This window comes from Lipomyces doorenjongii (assembly GCF_038497915.1).
Source record: "Lipomyces doorenjongii strain NRRL Y-27504 unplaced genomic scaffold V1508scaffold_13, whole genome shotgun sequence".
NCBI lineage: Eukaryota > Fungi > Ascomycota > Lipomycetes > Lipomycetales > Lipomycetaceae > Lipomyces > Lipomyces doorenjongii.
Window position 1 is genome coordinate 211,424 of NW_027118080.1, and position 12,324 is coordinate 223,747.

The following is a 12,324-nucleotide window of genomic DNA, read 5'->3' on the forward strand; positions in this document are numbered from 1 at the left end:
GATCCGCAGACACGTTTCTGTCATAGGCAAATTAGCTTCTCAATAAGAAGCCGAGGTTATCAATGTTAACGTTTGAGCTGACGGTCGCCGTCTCTGTGTATTCTGATTACATTGATCATCTCTCAACCGGTTGTTACTGTACTATGCCTCACTATCGCATCCGCACACGGCTCACAACAGTCGCCCATTTCCGCTTCCGCTATGCTCGCAAAACACTACCTCCAGTTGCAAATATAAGTCCACTCTGGGCCCTGCGCCCTGCCTGTGCTCTGCAATAGTTCATCTGTGTTCGTATATTGCTGTCACTCATTCCATCATCTAACCACACTCTCCCGCACAATGTCTGACCCAGGCCTCCCAACTGTCGAGCAGAACACGGCATCCACCTCGCCCATTGAGGGTGAGAAGCATGTTCGCCACACTAGAGTTCCTGGAGCGGGTGTTCTCAGGCCTGTCGTCGCCCGCATCGCTGGTCTGCCCGACCATGTCCGCAATGAGCTCATCGCCATGATCGGCGAGTTCGTCGGCACCTTTCTCTTTCTCTTCTTCGCCTTCGGCACTGCCCAGGCCGCCAATTCCGACCCCTTCCTGACCACGAACGGCTCAAATCCCGGTCAACTTGTCATGATCTCGCTTGGTTTTGGCTTCTCCCTCGCTGCTAACGTTTGGACATTCTTCCGCGTCTCCGGAGGTCTATTCAACCCGGCGGTCTCCCTCTCCCTCGCCCTAGTTGGGATCATCACTCCCATCCGCGCCGCTCTCCTGTCAGTCTCCCAGGTCCTGGCCGGTATATGTGCAGCCGCCGTCGTCAATGCCCTCACTCCCGGCGCGATTCTCTTCGAAAACAAGTTAGGTAATGGCGTCTCCAAATCCCGCGGCTTGTTCATCGAGATGTTTCTCACAGCACAACTCTGCATCACAATCCTCATGCTCGCCGGCGAGAAACACCGCGGGCGCTTCATGGCCCCACTCGGCATTGGCTTCTCCCTTTTCATCGCCCATCTTTTCGGTGTCTACTTCACCGGCGCAGGCGTCAACCCCGCCCGTTCGTTCGGTCCCTGCGTCGCCATTCCAAGTTTTCCAAACTATCATTGGATCTATTGGGTTGGTCCCATCCTCGGAGCCACCATGGCCGCCGGACTCTACAAGACTCTCAAGTTCATGCAATACGAGACAGCTAACCCAGGCCAGGATGACGACGGATTCGGTCTTCTGACGACACGCTTTGAGAACGAGAAGCTGGGCACTAAAGTCCGTAGCGATCATTTGGAGGCGTGATATCTTTCTGCTTATTTATTTACAAACTCCTTTTCCGTTTGGATTGATATGAATTGGAGTAGGCCGTGGAGAATTTTAGTATGTGATAATATCCATTGTGGAGGGGAGTCTAAATTCTTGACTCAGCGTAAGGAACTATTTAGTGATTCCATTAGACTCGGAGCACCATCATTTAACAGTCGCAAATTTGCAATATCTGACTGCCTAACTCGGAAACAATATCGATGGATTTAATATATCGTAGAGCGGGTGAGGTCCATAAAATTTGTCCAGTGGCAATATCAAACTGCTCGTCAGACCTGTTAAGCGATATAGGAAGTGCAGCTGTGTACATAGGGGAATATGGAGCAGAAACTAAGGTCACTTAATTCGGTAACTTTCACCCTCGTTAACCTAACCTATATAGTCTCTGGCTGAAAAAAAAGGTGAGACGCTCAATTTATCAAATCAAATATTAATTTTATTTAATAAATGCATGTGCTGGTATTCGATATTGAGTAACTTACCATTCGATCAGCACGCCCTCTGAACAAATGCCTGAAATCTCCAATGCTATGAAAATGTTAGCTAACTTATACTATTACACGACTCAGCATTCAGAACTCACATCAACGCCAATTGTTAAGCACATGACAATCACTCCAACAACTACGCTCGTACCGCCATACCTCCATGCATGGCTCCCTACTCTCAGGTCAGTACTATTGAATACGACAAGTCAATTGTAATTGTATAAGCTTACTCTGCAAAGTCTGCAACTCCAATGCAAATGTGGATACAGTAGTTAAACACCCGCAGTACCCTTCCATCATTCCCTGTAAAACCTGACAGCTGACCGTGCCATCCACCCGCTGTTGTATGATCGCAAATATACCAATGAGTACCGTCCCCAGAATATTTGCTGTGAACGTCCCGAGTGGAAACGACGGATGTAACGGGTTCATATATCGCGATAAAGTCCACCGCGTCAATGTCCCCAGTGGACCAAACACCAATGCAAACAACACTTTTCCGCGCCATTGGGAGATAAATATCGCCATGAGAACTGCACCAACCCAGCATCCTGGGCCTAACACGGCTGCGAGCAGTCTAAAAATAGGGATTGTGCGTCGACCAGTAACCATCTGAAACCCGTACTTTGTTTTCACCGGTGATAATTCGTTTAGTTTCTCTTTATCGACAAATGCGGAAGAAAAACGATGCGCAAGTTTACTCCATAGGCGTCGAGTGAATAAACCAATGTGAGCACCTGTTCTTATTCCCGCTACTGACAAACAAAGCGTCACAATGATTGAATCCAACAACCCGAGCACGCTATACCCGCGAGGCCGCTCATTATACGGGCTCGTGTTCGCTAACGCAAGAAATGTTGCCTCCATCCATGACGAAAAAGTGGTCAATGATCCGCAGAAGCCGGTCGACAATCCCATAAAAATCTGAAGATTTACACTATCGAGTCCTTCAGCTATACACTACTACTCTAACAAAGAGGTAGAAATGCCATACTTATCATTGATGCTGAAGAAATTCTTCGATTCCGCCAAGAATCCCATGACTATACATCCCACAAATTGCACCCACACCAGCGCGTCGACTGAATTGCCAGGATACGATTCCAATGCAATAAGCCCTAATCTCGCAAGAACACCCAATATAGTGAAAAATATAAGCCACAGAACCACTTCGGCTATATCATATTTGTCAGAGTAATACCAAGATTTGGGAGGCGACGGTGGCAATTGTGATGATCTACTAGACTCGGCTTCTTTCTGCTCTCGTTGCTCTAACGCGCCTCGCGCACTTGCTTGGGACATCCGACGTTCCAAAGTCCCAGGCTTGTCGTCTGGTCCAAGTTGTACTGGAGATTCGACTTCATTGATTCCGTAAGTGAACGAACATGACGCTGTCGACCTCGTTCGACCCAATTCTGAATCCCCTGCGTACTCTCCCTCAAGGGATCGCCTGTGAGTCCCAACTTTATCATCGTCAACGCGGTTATTGCTAAATTCGTCAGCTATACTGTCAGATGCAAGTGTTTCCGTGATGCCCCGAGTAGCTGACTCGCTTGACCTCCGAAGTGAAGCCATTTCTTGTAGCCCTATTCGCTCTCGAAGACGACGTTGGGCGTATATCGTTATGGTCTGTCAGCATATAGTAAAATATATGGACACAAGGAGTGCAAAGGGTGCCGGAGTTCTCGTAGTCGTTGCTAGCAAATCTCCGGTGGAGTGGGTAACGTCATGGCCAAAATTTCATTTCGCATTTTCAGATTTAAAGTTCGGCAAGTCCTTTTTGCCTGACTTTATGACCCTCAAACCTAGCGGGACTATCATACCTTAAAACATGAACGAGCCATTTGGCCAAGTGGTGGTTAGGGCCCACATTTCTGAGAAGGAAACTCAAAACTAAAATCTACTGTTTTCTTTGGACTGCAAAATTTTGATTTTTGCTGTGGGAAAACACGAATTTTGTTCGCCGTTTTGGGACATTACTTTGGTGTAGGAACCCTAAACCAAGGAAAGATACGATGGACCAAACAAAACAATATTAAGGTTATCGAAGCATCAATGACGCGTTATGTCGCTTAGGTTGCTGAACATTGCTCCGTTTTACTCTTCAATACGGTATGGCCTCCGAGACATCAATAATTACACAAGAATGACCCGACCACTATCAAGGCCGACCAGCACAACTTGCTTCCCGTCCCGCATACGTCCGACATTCGCCGCTGACTTATGGAGCACCTTACGGCTGACTCCCGCAACATCGATATACAAGCCGACGTTTTAACTCCACCTCTAAGGTGGGTAGCAACGGCGCCGGCTTCCGGGCCGTGGCGATGGCCAATCATAGTGGTGACAGCCGAAGAGCCAGAGCTTAGCACAGTACGCGAGCGCTGCTCAATACCGTCCGCAAGTGTCGAGAAGGCAATTAATGGCCTGTTCAAGATGCGGGCTTATCCTCGACTCTATTTCCAAATCCGTCGTGGCTGCTCAGCTGATCCATTTCGTTGCCTCCGGCCGAAGATGCGCCAAAATTCTGCGCATACTTGCTCACTTGGGAAACAGTCTTGACCGAGAGCTCTGCTGCACCGTGTGAAATAGAGCTTATCTTGCGGATACGTATATGCGTGTCAGCTGAGAACGCCACGGGCTTGGGATTCGGCTTTGATTCCTTGGTGAAACTATACGCTCCACTGGCGAAAACATTGTTAAGGCATGACGACCCTGTGACAATCAGGCGCGAGGCAGACGTCTGGACAATCGTCGACGGGGTACCGGGACATCCGGAGATATTTCTCAGAAACGTTGCAGACACTGATCTGATTACCTTCGCCTTCCGCTGGAAGCTGAATCTCAACAGGATCCAGAATCCAACATCAGTTAATAAAAACCTAGTCGGTCACACTTTGATCCGGGCTCCACTCCCGGTTTCTCCACGATGTCGTATCCATCCGTCAACTCACCGACTACGCTCCCATCCTCCTCATCCACAAGCACGATCTTGCCTGTGACTCTCCGAAATGATGGGATATAGCCTTCACCTGGAGCATGGTTTGCCGTGTGATAGGCTGCTTGTCGCTTGGGGGGAGCCGCTCGTTCGAGGAATGCTGTGCATTGGCGAGAATGAGCCCGAACGTGTCGACGTCCCCCTGGGTCACTTGTTCAGACCGGTGCCAATACCGGGAAACTGAAGACGCAGGAAAGCTCCAGAATCCGGGTCAAGATCCCAGCGCGGGATCAGATAGCTATGGGTGGTTGATGGTGCTGGGACTTAGCATGGAGGGGCATATCCAATTCCGGCGGAAGGTGCAGATAGAGACAGAAATCTTCCTCTGACATCTCAGGGTCGCCTCCTAGATTAGGAACTCCCGGACAAGGGGAGCATGTGGGGACCATCAGGAGGGAGAGAGTCTTGAGAACCTGATGCTTCGCGAAGGTGAACTCGTCACTGAAGAGAGCCCTATTGAAACAGAAGGAGTTTTCAGCTGGCTTGCTGCTTCTGAAAAGGTGGCCATGTCCAACGTTTCACGTTCAGCAGTAATGAGATTGTCTCCCATCAGCACATGGAGGGGGAGAATATGGATTTGTTCCGGCGCTTATAGGCATTGGCCCCCGATAGGGGAGTGTCTGCATACATTGCCGACGGTAACAACCGTTGACCAGCTGTCCACCGCCTCGACGCAGCCGTGTTTTATCGACTGGCAGTTAAAAAGGCGTTCTGCTGGATCCTATTTGCACGCTACTGCCGATGAGGGCGTTCCTACTCGCGAAATTGCATCGCTCATGGTCGACGACTAAACGTACCTTTGGTTTCCAAAACCGTAGAAGAGTCACCCACTCATTTTACCTGCATGAGTTTGTTTTATGCCTGGGCGAACCCGACTTCTAAGTGCCGCGCGACCCGAAAGCTGTTGGACTGGGAAACTGGGAACCGAAAAAGCTTTCGCTCCTCGAGAATATTGACAACGACTATTCTTTCAAGTCCTACTAGGATTGGATTTTTCAATTGTTCTTTTTCGTGATGAATAGAGTATGATATATTCAGGCTCTTCCAGTATGGCGGTTACAGACAAATATAATAATAAATTAATCGGAAGATGACATTCTATTGCTAAACTGTGGTTATACTACCTGACGAGCACGGAATATCGGATACTGTGCAATTAAAAAAGTTGAATCACGAATCCTTGTATGCTCTTACTTGGTTCCAATTAATGAAAGTCACATCCTAGAACACTTAATCGATAAGCCATTCCAAATACTTCCGCATAAACTCAGCTATATAACGCTGAATAATTAGAGCGTTACCATATTCATTATCATGAATGGCACCTTAATATCACATGGCCCAGTTTGCTCCATCACTTTGGGATTGTCAGCATCGTCATAGTCAACTGTCCGCTTCATTATAGGGTTTTCTCCGGCTGACTTTAAAGGAAACCATGAGAGACCCTGCGAAATCCGATGATAAGCGTGGCAGCGACGAAAAGTTCCCTTTGATGTGAGAGACACAAATGGCCTGATTGATAGCTAGGTCCTATGGCTGTCTCCAAATTAACTCCAATCCAGCCGAACATGAGTTGACAGCGATGTCAGTTCTCCCCTGACTATGTGAAGCGGAAAACTATGACATAGCTCTTCTGACAGACAGATTAAACGCCGTGACTCCAACGAACGCGCGGAAATCAAAGAAGGACACAATAATTTACCAACCGCACTCAACTCGCCCATTGCGAACTAAAGGATTTGGAATTGTAGGTTGACTAATTGAAGAATCTAGCCGCTTGGCATGAGGCGCTCACCAGACTCAATACCCTAGCCCATCCAGGATGGCCTGTCCCTAATTGGTAAAAAGCTTATACATCCGTAGCCCCCGGAGCTGTGTCACGTACCATCATCAACTTATTTCAGGACACTGACTTTGTCAAAATGAGCATCCCAACTACAGATTTTCTTGACATCTCACTGGACGATTATTACGACCTCGGATCCTTTCACCGTCCATTGAGTATCTGCAGCGACATTGCCCAGTCTTGGTTCGATCGCGGTCTCATATGGACATATGCCTTCAACCATGAAGAGGCAGCTGCGTGCTTTGAGAAGGCAGTTGCAAGCGATCCTACTTGCGCAATGGCATACTGGGGGCTGGCATATTGTCTTGGTCCGAATTACAACAAGCCATGGAGTTTTTTTGACAGCAGTGAGTTGAATACATCGTTGCATCGTGCCCACCACGCAGCTAGATTGGCTCAAGCAAATGCCAGAAATACAACACCAGTCGAACAGGCACTCATTAAAGCTGTTCAATTTCGCTACCCACAGGACCGACCTGCTGATAACTGCTCAATGTGGAATAAACTATACGCTGATGCAATGGAAATCGTCTACCAGGAGTTTCCAGATGATCTTGACGTTGCGACACTCTATGCAGATGCACTGATGAATCTGACACCATGGCAACTATGGGATCTACGCAGTGGACGACCTGCTCCAGGAGCACGCACCCTGGAAGTTAAGAAGGTTCTTGAACGTGCCTTGACCCAGGAGAGCGCGCTTCAGCATCCCGGTTTGTTACATATGTATATTCACCTTATGGAGATGTCTGGCTCTCCGGAGACTGCACTGCCCATAGCTGACCATCTTCGTGGCCTTGTTCCAGACGGTGGACATCTACAACACATGCCTACACACCTCGACGTGCTGTGTGGTGAATACCGACGGGCCATTGCCTCAAATTCAGACGCTATCCGCGCTGATGAGAAATTCCTTGCCAAAGAGGGCCCGCTGAATTTTTATACACTTTATCGATCACATGACTATCACTTTCGTATTTATGCGGCAATGTTTGCCGGACAGTCAAAGGTTGCCTTAGATACTGTCAAGAAGCTAGAGGTGGCAATTCCAGAAAGCTTGCTTCGCATCGAGTCCCCACCAATGGCTGACTGGCTGGAGGGCTTTTTGAGTATGCGTGCACATGTTTTGATCCGTTTTGGGCGCTGGGAGGACATTCTCAGCCTCAGCCTGCCGCATGATCAGGACCTCTACTGTATGACCACAGCAATTATACATTATGCAAAGGGGGTTGCATATGCTGCAACCGGAAGGGTTCAGAAGGCAAACGAAGAATGTGGTCACTTTTATAATGCTTTGCAACGTGTCAGGCCAACACGCACACTGTTCAATAATAAGTGCCTGGATATTCTAGCCATTGCCGAGTTCATGCTGCATGGTGAGCTTGAGTACCGGCGTGGCAACATTGATTCCGCATTCAAGTACCTGGAGAAGTCTATTCTTCTTGAAGATGCACTTCCTTATGACGAGCCATGGGGCTGGATGCAGCCAACACGCCATGCCTATGGTGCGTTGCTGCTTGAGCAGGGTCATTTTGAACAAGCAGCGGAAGTTTACAGTGCTGATCTTGGAATAGATGATACGCTGCCACGCGCTCTGCAGCACCCAAATAACTTGTGGGCGCTGCATGGCTACCATGAGTGTTTAGTAAGGCTCGGGTGTACGGCTGAGGCTCGCATCGTGAAAAAGCAGTTAACGATCGCTGCCGCAGCGGCCGATGTCTCTGTGAATTCTTCCTGTTTCTGCCGACTGGTTGCCAATGAGTCGTCGGCAGTGGCTGACCGGGGTGATTTGGATTGCTGTGTAACGAGCAGGTGTCAATAGTTTGCTTGTTCCCAATGTAAATATTTAAGCATCCGGATACCGTCCTATTATTATAGAAAATAGGAATTTATCCGGTAACCATGTAGACAACTAGTTACTGGCGTTAGTTAGTCGTTAGTCATATTCATTTGCTGACGAATCCTACGAAATCTTTTTCCAAACTAACTATTACTGATGGTTGAGCATGACAAACTTAGACAGGCTTTGAAAATCTCAAACGTAAAATTGTACAGAGGAAGCGGCATCCAGTGTCCGTGCGGGCCCCTCCTAGGCTACAAGTGTTTAATCTTGGCCACAGCCTACCAAGTCCAAGTTGTAAAGTAATAGTGGAACATATCTGGAGCCGATCAGAGATCAGTTACTTAACCGATACACTGCGAAAAGGTGCGAGTCCCATGTAGTATTACTGCCAATTGTACTGGCGGTAGTATACAGATAATATAATAAAATTGCCAAGACGTGCGGAGCTACTATGTACGCCTCACTCACTCACTCACTCAGGTAATCTTGGCAGTTTCCGCGGGTCTCCATTTTTAGTTTAATGAGTCAGTAAAGCTGATAGTCAGATATTTGCAAAGAAAACACTGATACAAAGCTGGAGACGCATTCTTGAGCCAGTGAGAAGTTTATGCAAGAAATCAACTCCTGTCCTACACATGCAAGTAGGCAACTGAGTTATACTTAAATGGTGACAAATAGGCTATTCGTGTTAGATCGGGGATATACGGGATTATATTCGGCGAATACTCGAATATTATTCGCATAAAATGATCGAATATTATTGGTAGTACTCGGCATTTGAGAATAACGAATAAGAATATAGTCGATTACTCGAACATTTCGTATTCGGAAGCCCTGCTTCCATACGCGCTAAACGTGATTTGTGCAAGTCAATCCGTATATAAGTCTCGTATTGTGTTCGAATCATATCTGCGGATATTGGTTCCCAAATTTCGATCTTTCGAGGTTCACGGCGGTGCCCTAATATTAAGAGTGTTCGCCACGCTGCATAATATCCCTAACCCGAAGAAAACACTTTCAGCGACACCTGCCATCACAATAATTGCCCCCTCGTCACCCATGAATCATCGATGAGGGCTTGTCGAACGTATTTCAAGAATCACCTTGCTATGCGTGAGTCATTTAATGCTATAATTTTCTGGAATTGTACTAAAATCTTCTACAATCATGAGTCCCAATGTATCAATCCTGAAATGCTTGAACAACATATAAGTTACCGTCAAAACTACATCAAAGTCTAGCTGGCCACGACTCAGGCCAGTTCCTTCGCCATCCCAGAAAAAACCTGCTTCACTATGCCCCAACTTTCCTCAGAGTCAGTACCATCCATCTTCGGCGCCCCGTCCTCCAAAATACTTAATGTCTTCACACACGCATACGGCGGATCGACCATCCTCATCCGTAAGCCTCCGCCCAATATACTAGCTAATTGCACAGCAGCTCTGTCCCCACCGCGGTTAGAATACGATACAATGCCTGCCGGTTTGTCGAGCCACTCCTTCTTGAGATAATCGACCGCATTCTTAATCGCGGCTGGGAACGACCCGTTGTAAATGGGCGTGACGAATACAAAGCCAGAAGCATGGAGGATTGTCGAACTCCATTCCAGTGTGCCGGGTTGCTTGTATATCCCCGTCATCGGGATGTGTGGCTCGAGACTGTGCAGGGGGATGTCGTAGTCCATTATATCGATTATTTTGAACTCGAGAGATGGGAACGATGCCTCGGCTTTCGTGTGGAGCCACTTGGCAACAGCTGGTCCGACACGACTCACGCGGGTGCTGCTGATTATGATGTAGACAAGCGGGCGGCTAGCCATTGTCATTGTTGAATTTTTTTGCAATTGTTAATCGAAAGCGATATACAAGTGTCAGGCAGGAGTATAAAGTCAAGGTTGCCACATATAATAATTTCATATTGCCGAGATTGAGGGTGCGATGCATTCCTGCGGCACACTATCGATTTGTTATCGGCAACTTGTTCTGAGAAGGTAAGGGTATAAGTCCTCACACCCTATCCATGCAAAAGTGCTACACCCACACTTTTTGAGTTGGTGCCTGCGAGGCCCCGCACCTTACGTCCCGGCCCTAATGGCACAAGTCTCCTGCAATCCCATAAAGCAAATAGCATACAACTGTATGACTACACAGTAACAGGAGTGTACATTAGTCAATTCCACATATCGTCAGTCGTAGTAGGGATCGGCACGGATACACGGATAACGGATATATCCGCGGATATCCGTCAAGATTTACGGATACGGATAGACTTTACGCAGATACGGATACGGATACGGATAAAGCAATCTTGATTAGTCATATCCCGTAGATAAAATATCCACGGATATCCGCGGATAAGACACATAAATAAAGTTATCATGCAAATTATTACCGAGGGAGGTATTGAATTTCGGCTGTGTCGGGAATAGAGAGTAATAAGGAAAAACCAGCTTTACGCAGTAGCTTGGCGAGGAACGTTAGTAATAGTCTCTTCAGACTCAGTTAAAGAGTTCATATATGCCACAATAAAATCCGTTTGTATTTCTTTGTTTCCTTCTTTTAATAATGTTAATAATGGTAAGTTACTGTTCTAGAATTCCTTAATATTATATTCATGCTTTAATTATTATTATATCGGTGTTTTATTTTTTAAGTATTATTTTATTTCGTATTTATTTAATTGTAAATAAATTTTAGTTCTTGTGATCCAGATATAGCAGTCGATCAGAGCAATAATAGAATCGGACACGAAATGTGGAAACCGCAACAATATCATGAATATTAAACCGATCCATTGCGTATATTAGACCAGCTCATTTGCAGAGCAAGGCGACCCAGGTTCATATGTATGGATCGCCGGGTCGATATTAACGATCTCTCTTATTGACTCATAAGCTCCAGAAAGCGTTAGCCCAGTTGAACGGTATATTTCGTATTAATGATGGTTCTAATATTTTTCATTCATATTTTTGTCATTCCTACGTGAATATCCGTGGATATCCAGGGATATGACACATACGGATACGGATAAGCCCATTTCTTCTGGATATGGATACGGATACGGATAACTGGATATGGATACGGATATGGATAACGAAAATTCTCATCCGTGCCGATCCCTATTTGTATACTGCAACATTGTATTAATACATTGGTAGTTTTCGAATTTATTGTTATTTTGCCTCGCGTAGAGCCAATGCTTCTAACCGACCCTAACCCTAGAAAACTGGTTTGAGAAATACAGCACATATAAAGTGGCTGATAGGAACTGACATGAAATGATGGATTCCTTTCCGCGATACCTTTCAAACTGTATGTGTGACTGTGGTGTATGTATACAGGCCATTAACCCGCCATGCAGCCCGAACCCTGAAATTTCTGAATTCGTGCTCTTGCTATCGGTGAAACTACACAAATGCATTTTGAGTGACTTCCCGTACAATTTTTGGCGGGGACTGGACTTCGCAGTTCTCCCGGAGCTGGCAAATTATTCATTATTATTAACACAATCACAAGATTTTGCCTCGGCTGACGATACGAGGAGTCTTTCAACTCCATTCGTGACAAATTATTGGCAAGACTTCCGATTCGCCATGTGCAACATAAACGCAGCAATTCGTGGCTCACAGCATCGGGTTTTTTGTGTGCTGGCTGCGTGGGATACCTAGTAAGTAATTTGTGTTAAATCGGGATGGCGGGTTGCAAGCACCTATGACGCGGACAGTGGAACACACCAGTAACAATCCGCGGGTATTACCATGAGCTTTAGCGCGCTTCTCCATGCCACAGGAATATTGCAAATTAACATATTACTATTGCACAAACCAATTGCTATGAACTATCTCTAT

General features: G+C 46.6%; 5 protein-coding genes across 5 annotated transcripts; 2 read left to right on the top strand and 3 right to left on the bottom strand.

Annotated features, from left to right (window-relative positions):
• The first annotated feature begins 156 nt into the window (after positions 1–156).
• Positions 157–1,534, top strand: V1508DRAFT_48458 (aquaporin-like protein). Its single transcript, XM_066942931.1, has one exon. It carries the CDS (start codon positions 340–342, stop codon positions 1,276–1,278), a length of 939 nt encoding a protein of 312 aa, XP_066797082.1. The 5' UTR covers positions 157–339; the 3' UTR covers positions 1,279–1,534.
• Positions 1,535–1,791: 257 nt separating this feature from the next.
• Positions 1,792–3,365, bottom strand: V1508DRAFT_351858 (CrcB-like protein-domain-containing protein; the record flags this gene model as incomplete). Its single annotated transcript, XM_066936831.1, has 4 exons — positions 1,792–1,830; positions 1,886–1,962; positions 2,021–2,727; positions 2,785–3,365. The coding sequence occupies 4 exons, from the start codon at positions 3,363–3,365 to the stop codon at positions 1,792–1,794; spliced, it is 1,404 nt and encodes a 467-aa protein (XP_066797083.1).
• An 856-nt stretch (positions 3,366–4,221) lies between these two features.
• On the bottom strand, positions 4,222–5,338 carry V1508DRAFT_396315 (uncharacterized protein; the record flags this gene model as incomplete). The annotated part of the gene is made up of 5 exons (XM_066938094.1): positions 4,222–4,627; positions 4,687–4,888; positions 4,950–5,045; positions 5,102–5,241; positions 5,304–5,338. The coding sequence occupies 5 exons, from the start codon at positions 5,336–5,338 to the stop codon at positions 4,222–4,224; spliced, it is 879 nt and encodes a 292-aa protein (XP_066797084.1).
• A 1,328-nt stretch (positions 5,339–6,666) lies between these two features.
• V1508DRAFT_413846 (uncharacterized protein) lies at positions 6,667–8,558 on the top strand. The gene has a single exon (XM_066939839.1). The coding sequence runs from the start codon at positions 6,711–6,713 to the stop codon at positions 8,454–8,456; it is 1,746 nt and encodes a 581-aa protein (XP_066797085.1). The 5' UTR covers positions 6,667–6,710; the 3' UTR covers positions 8,457–8,558.
• Positions 8,559–9,502: 944 nt separating this feature from the next.
• On the bottom strand, positions 9,503–10,701 carry V1508DRAFT_413848 (flavoprotein-like protein). Its single transcript, XM_066939840.1, has one exon. The coding sequence runs from the start codon at positions 10,300–10,302 to the stop codon at positions 9,730–9,732; it is 573 nt and encodes a 190-aa protein (XP_066797086.1). The 5' UTR covers positions 10,303–10,701; the 3' UTR covers positions 9,503–9,729.
• Between the last annotated feature and the right edge of the window lie 1,623 nt (positions 10,702–12,324).

Excerpts from the sequence above, each read along its gene's own strand:
- V1508DRAFT_48458 (XM_066942931.1), top strand. The coding sequence starts at position 340 with ATGTCTGACCCAGGCCTCCCAACTGTCGAGCAGAACACGGCATCCACC.
- V1508DRAFT_413846 (XM_066939839.1), top strand. The coding sequence starts at position 6,711 with ATGAGCATCCCAACTACAGATTTTCTTGACATCTCACTGGACGATTAT.
- V1508DRAFT_413848 (XM_066939840.1), bottom strand. The coding sequence starts at position 10,302 with ATGACAATGGCTAGCCGCCCGCTTGTCTACATCATAATCAGCAGCACC.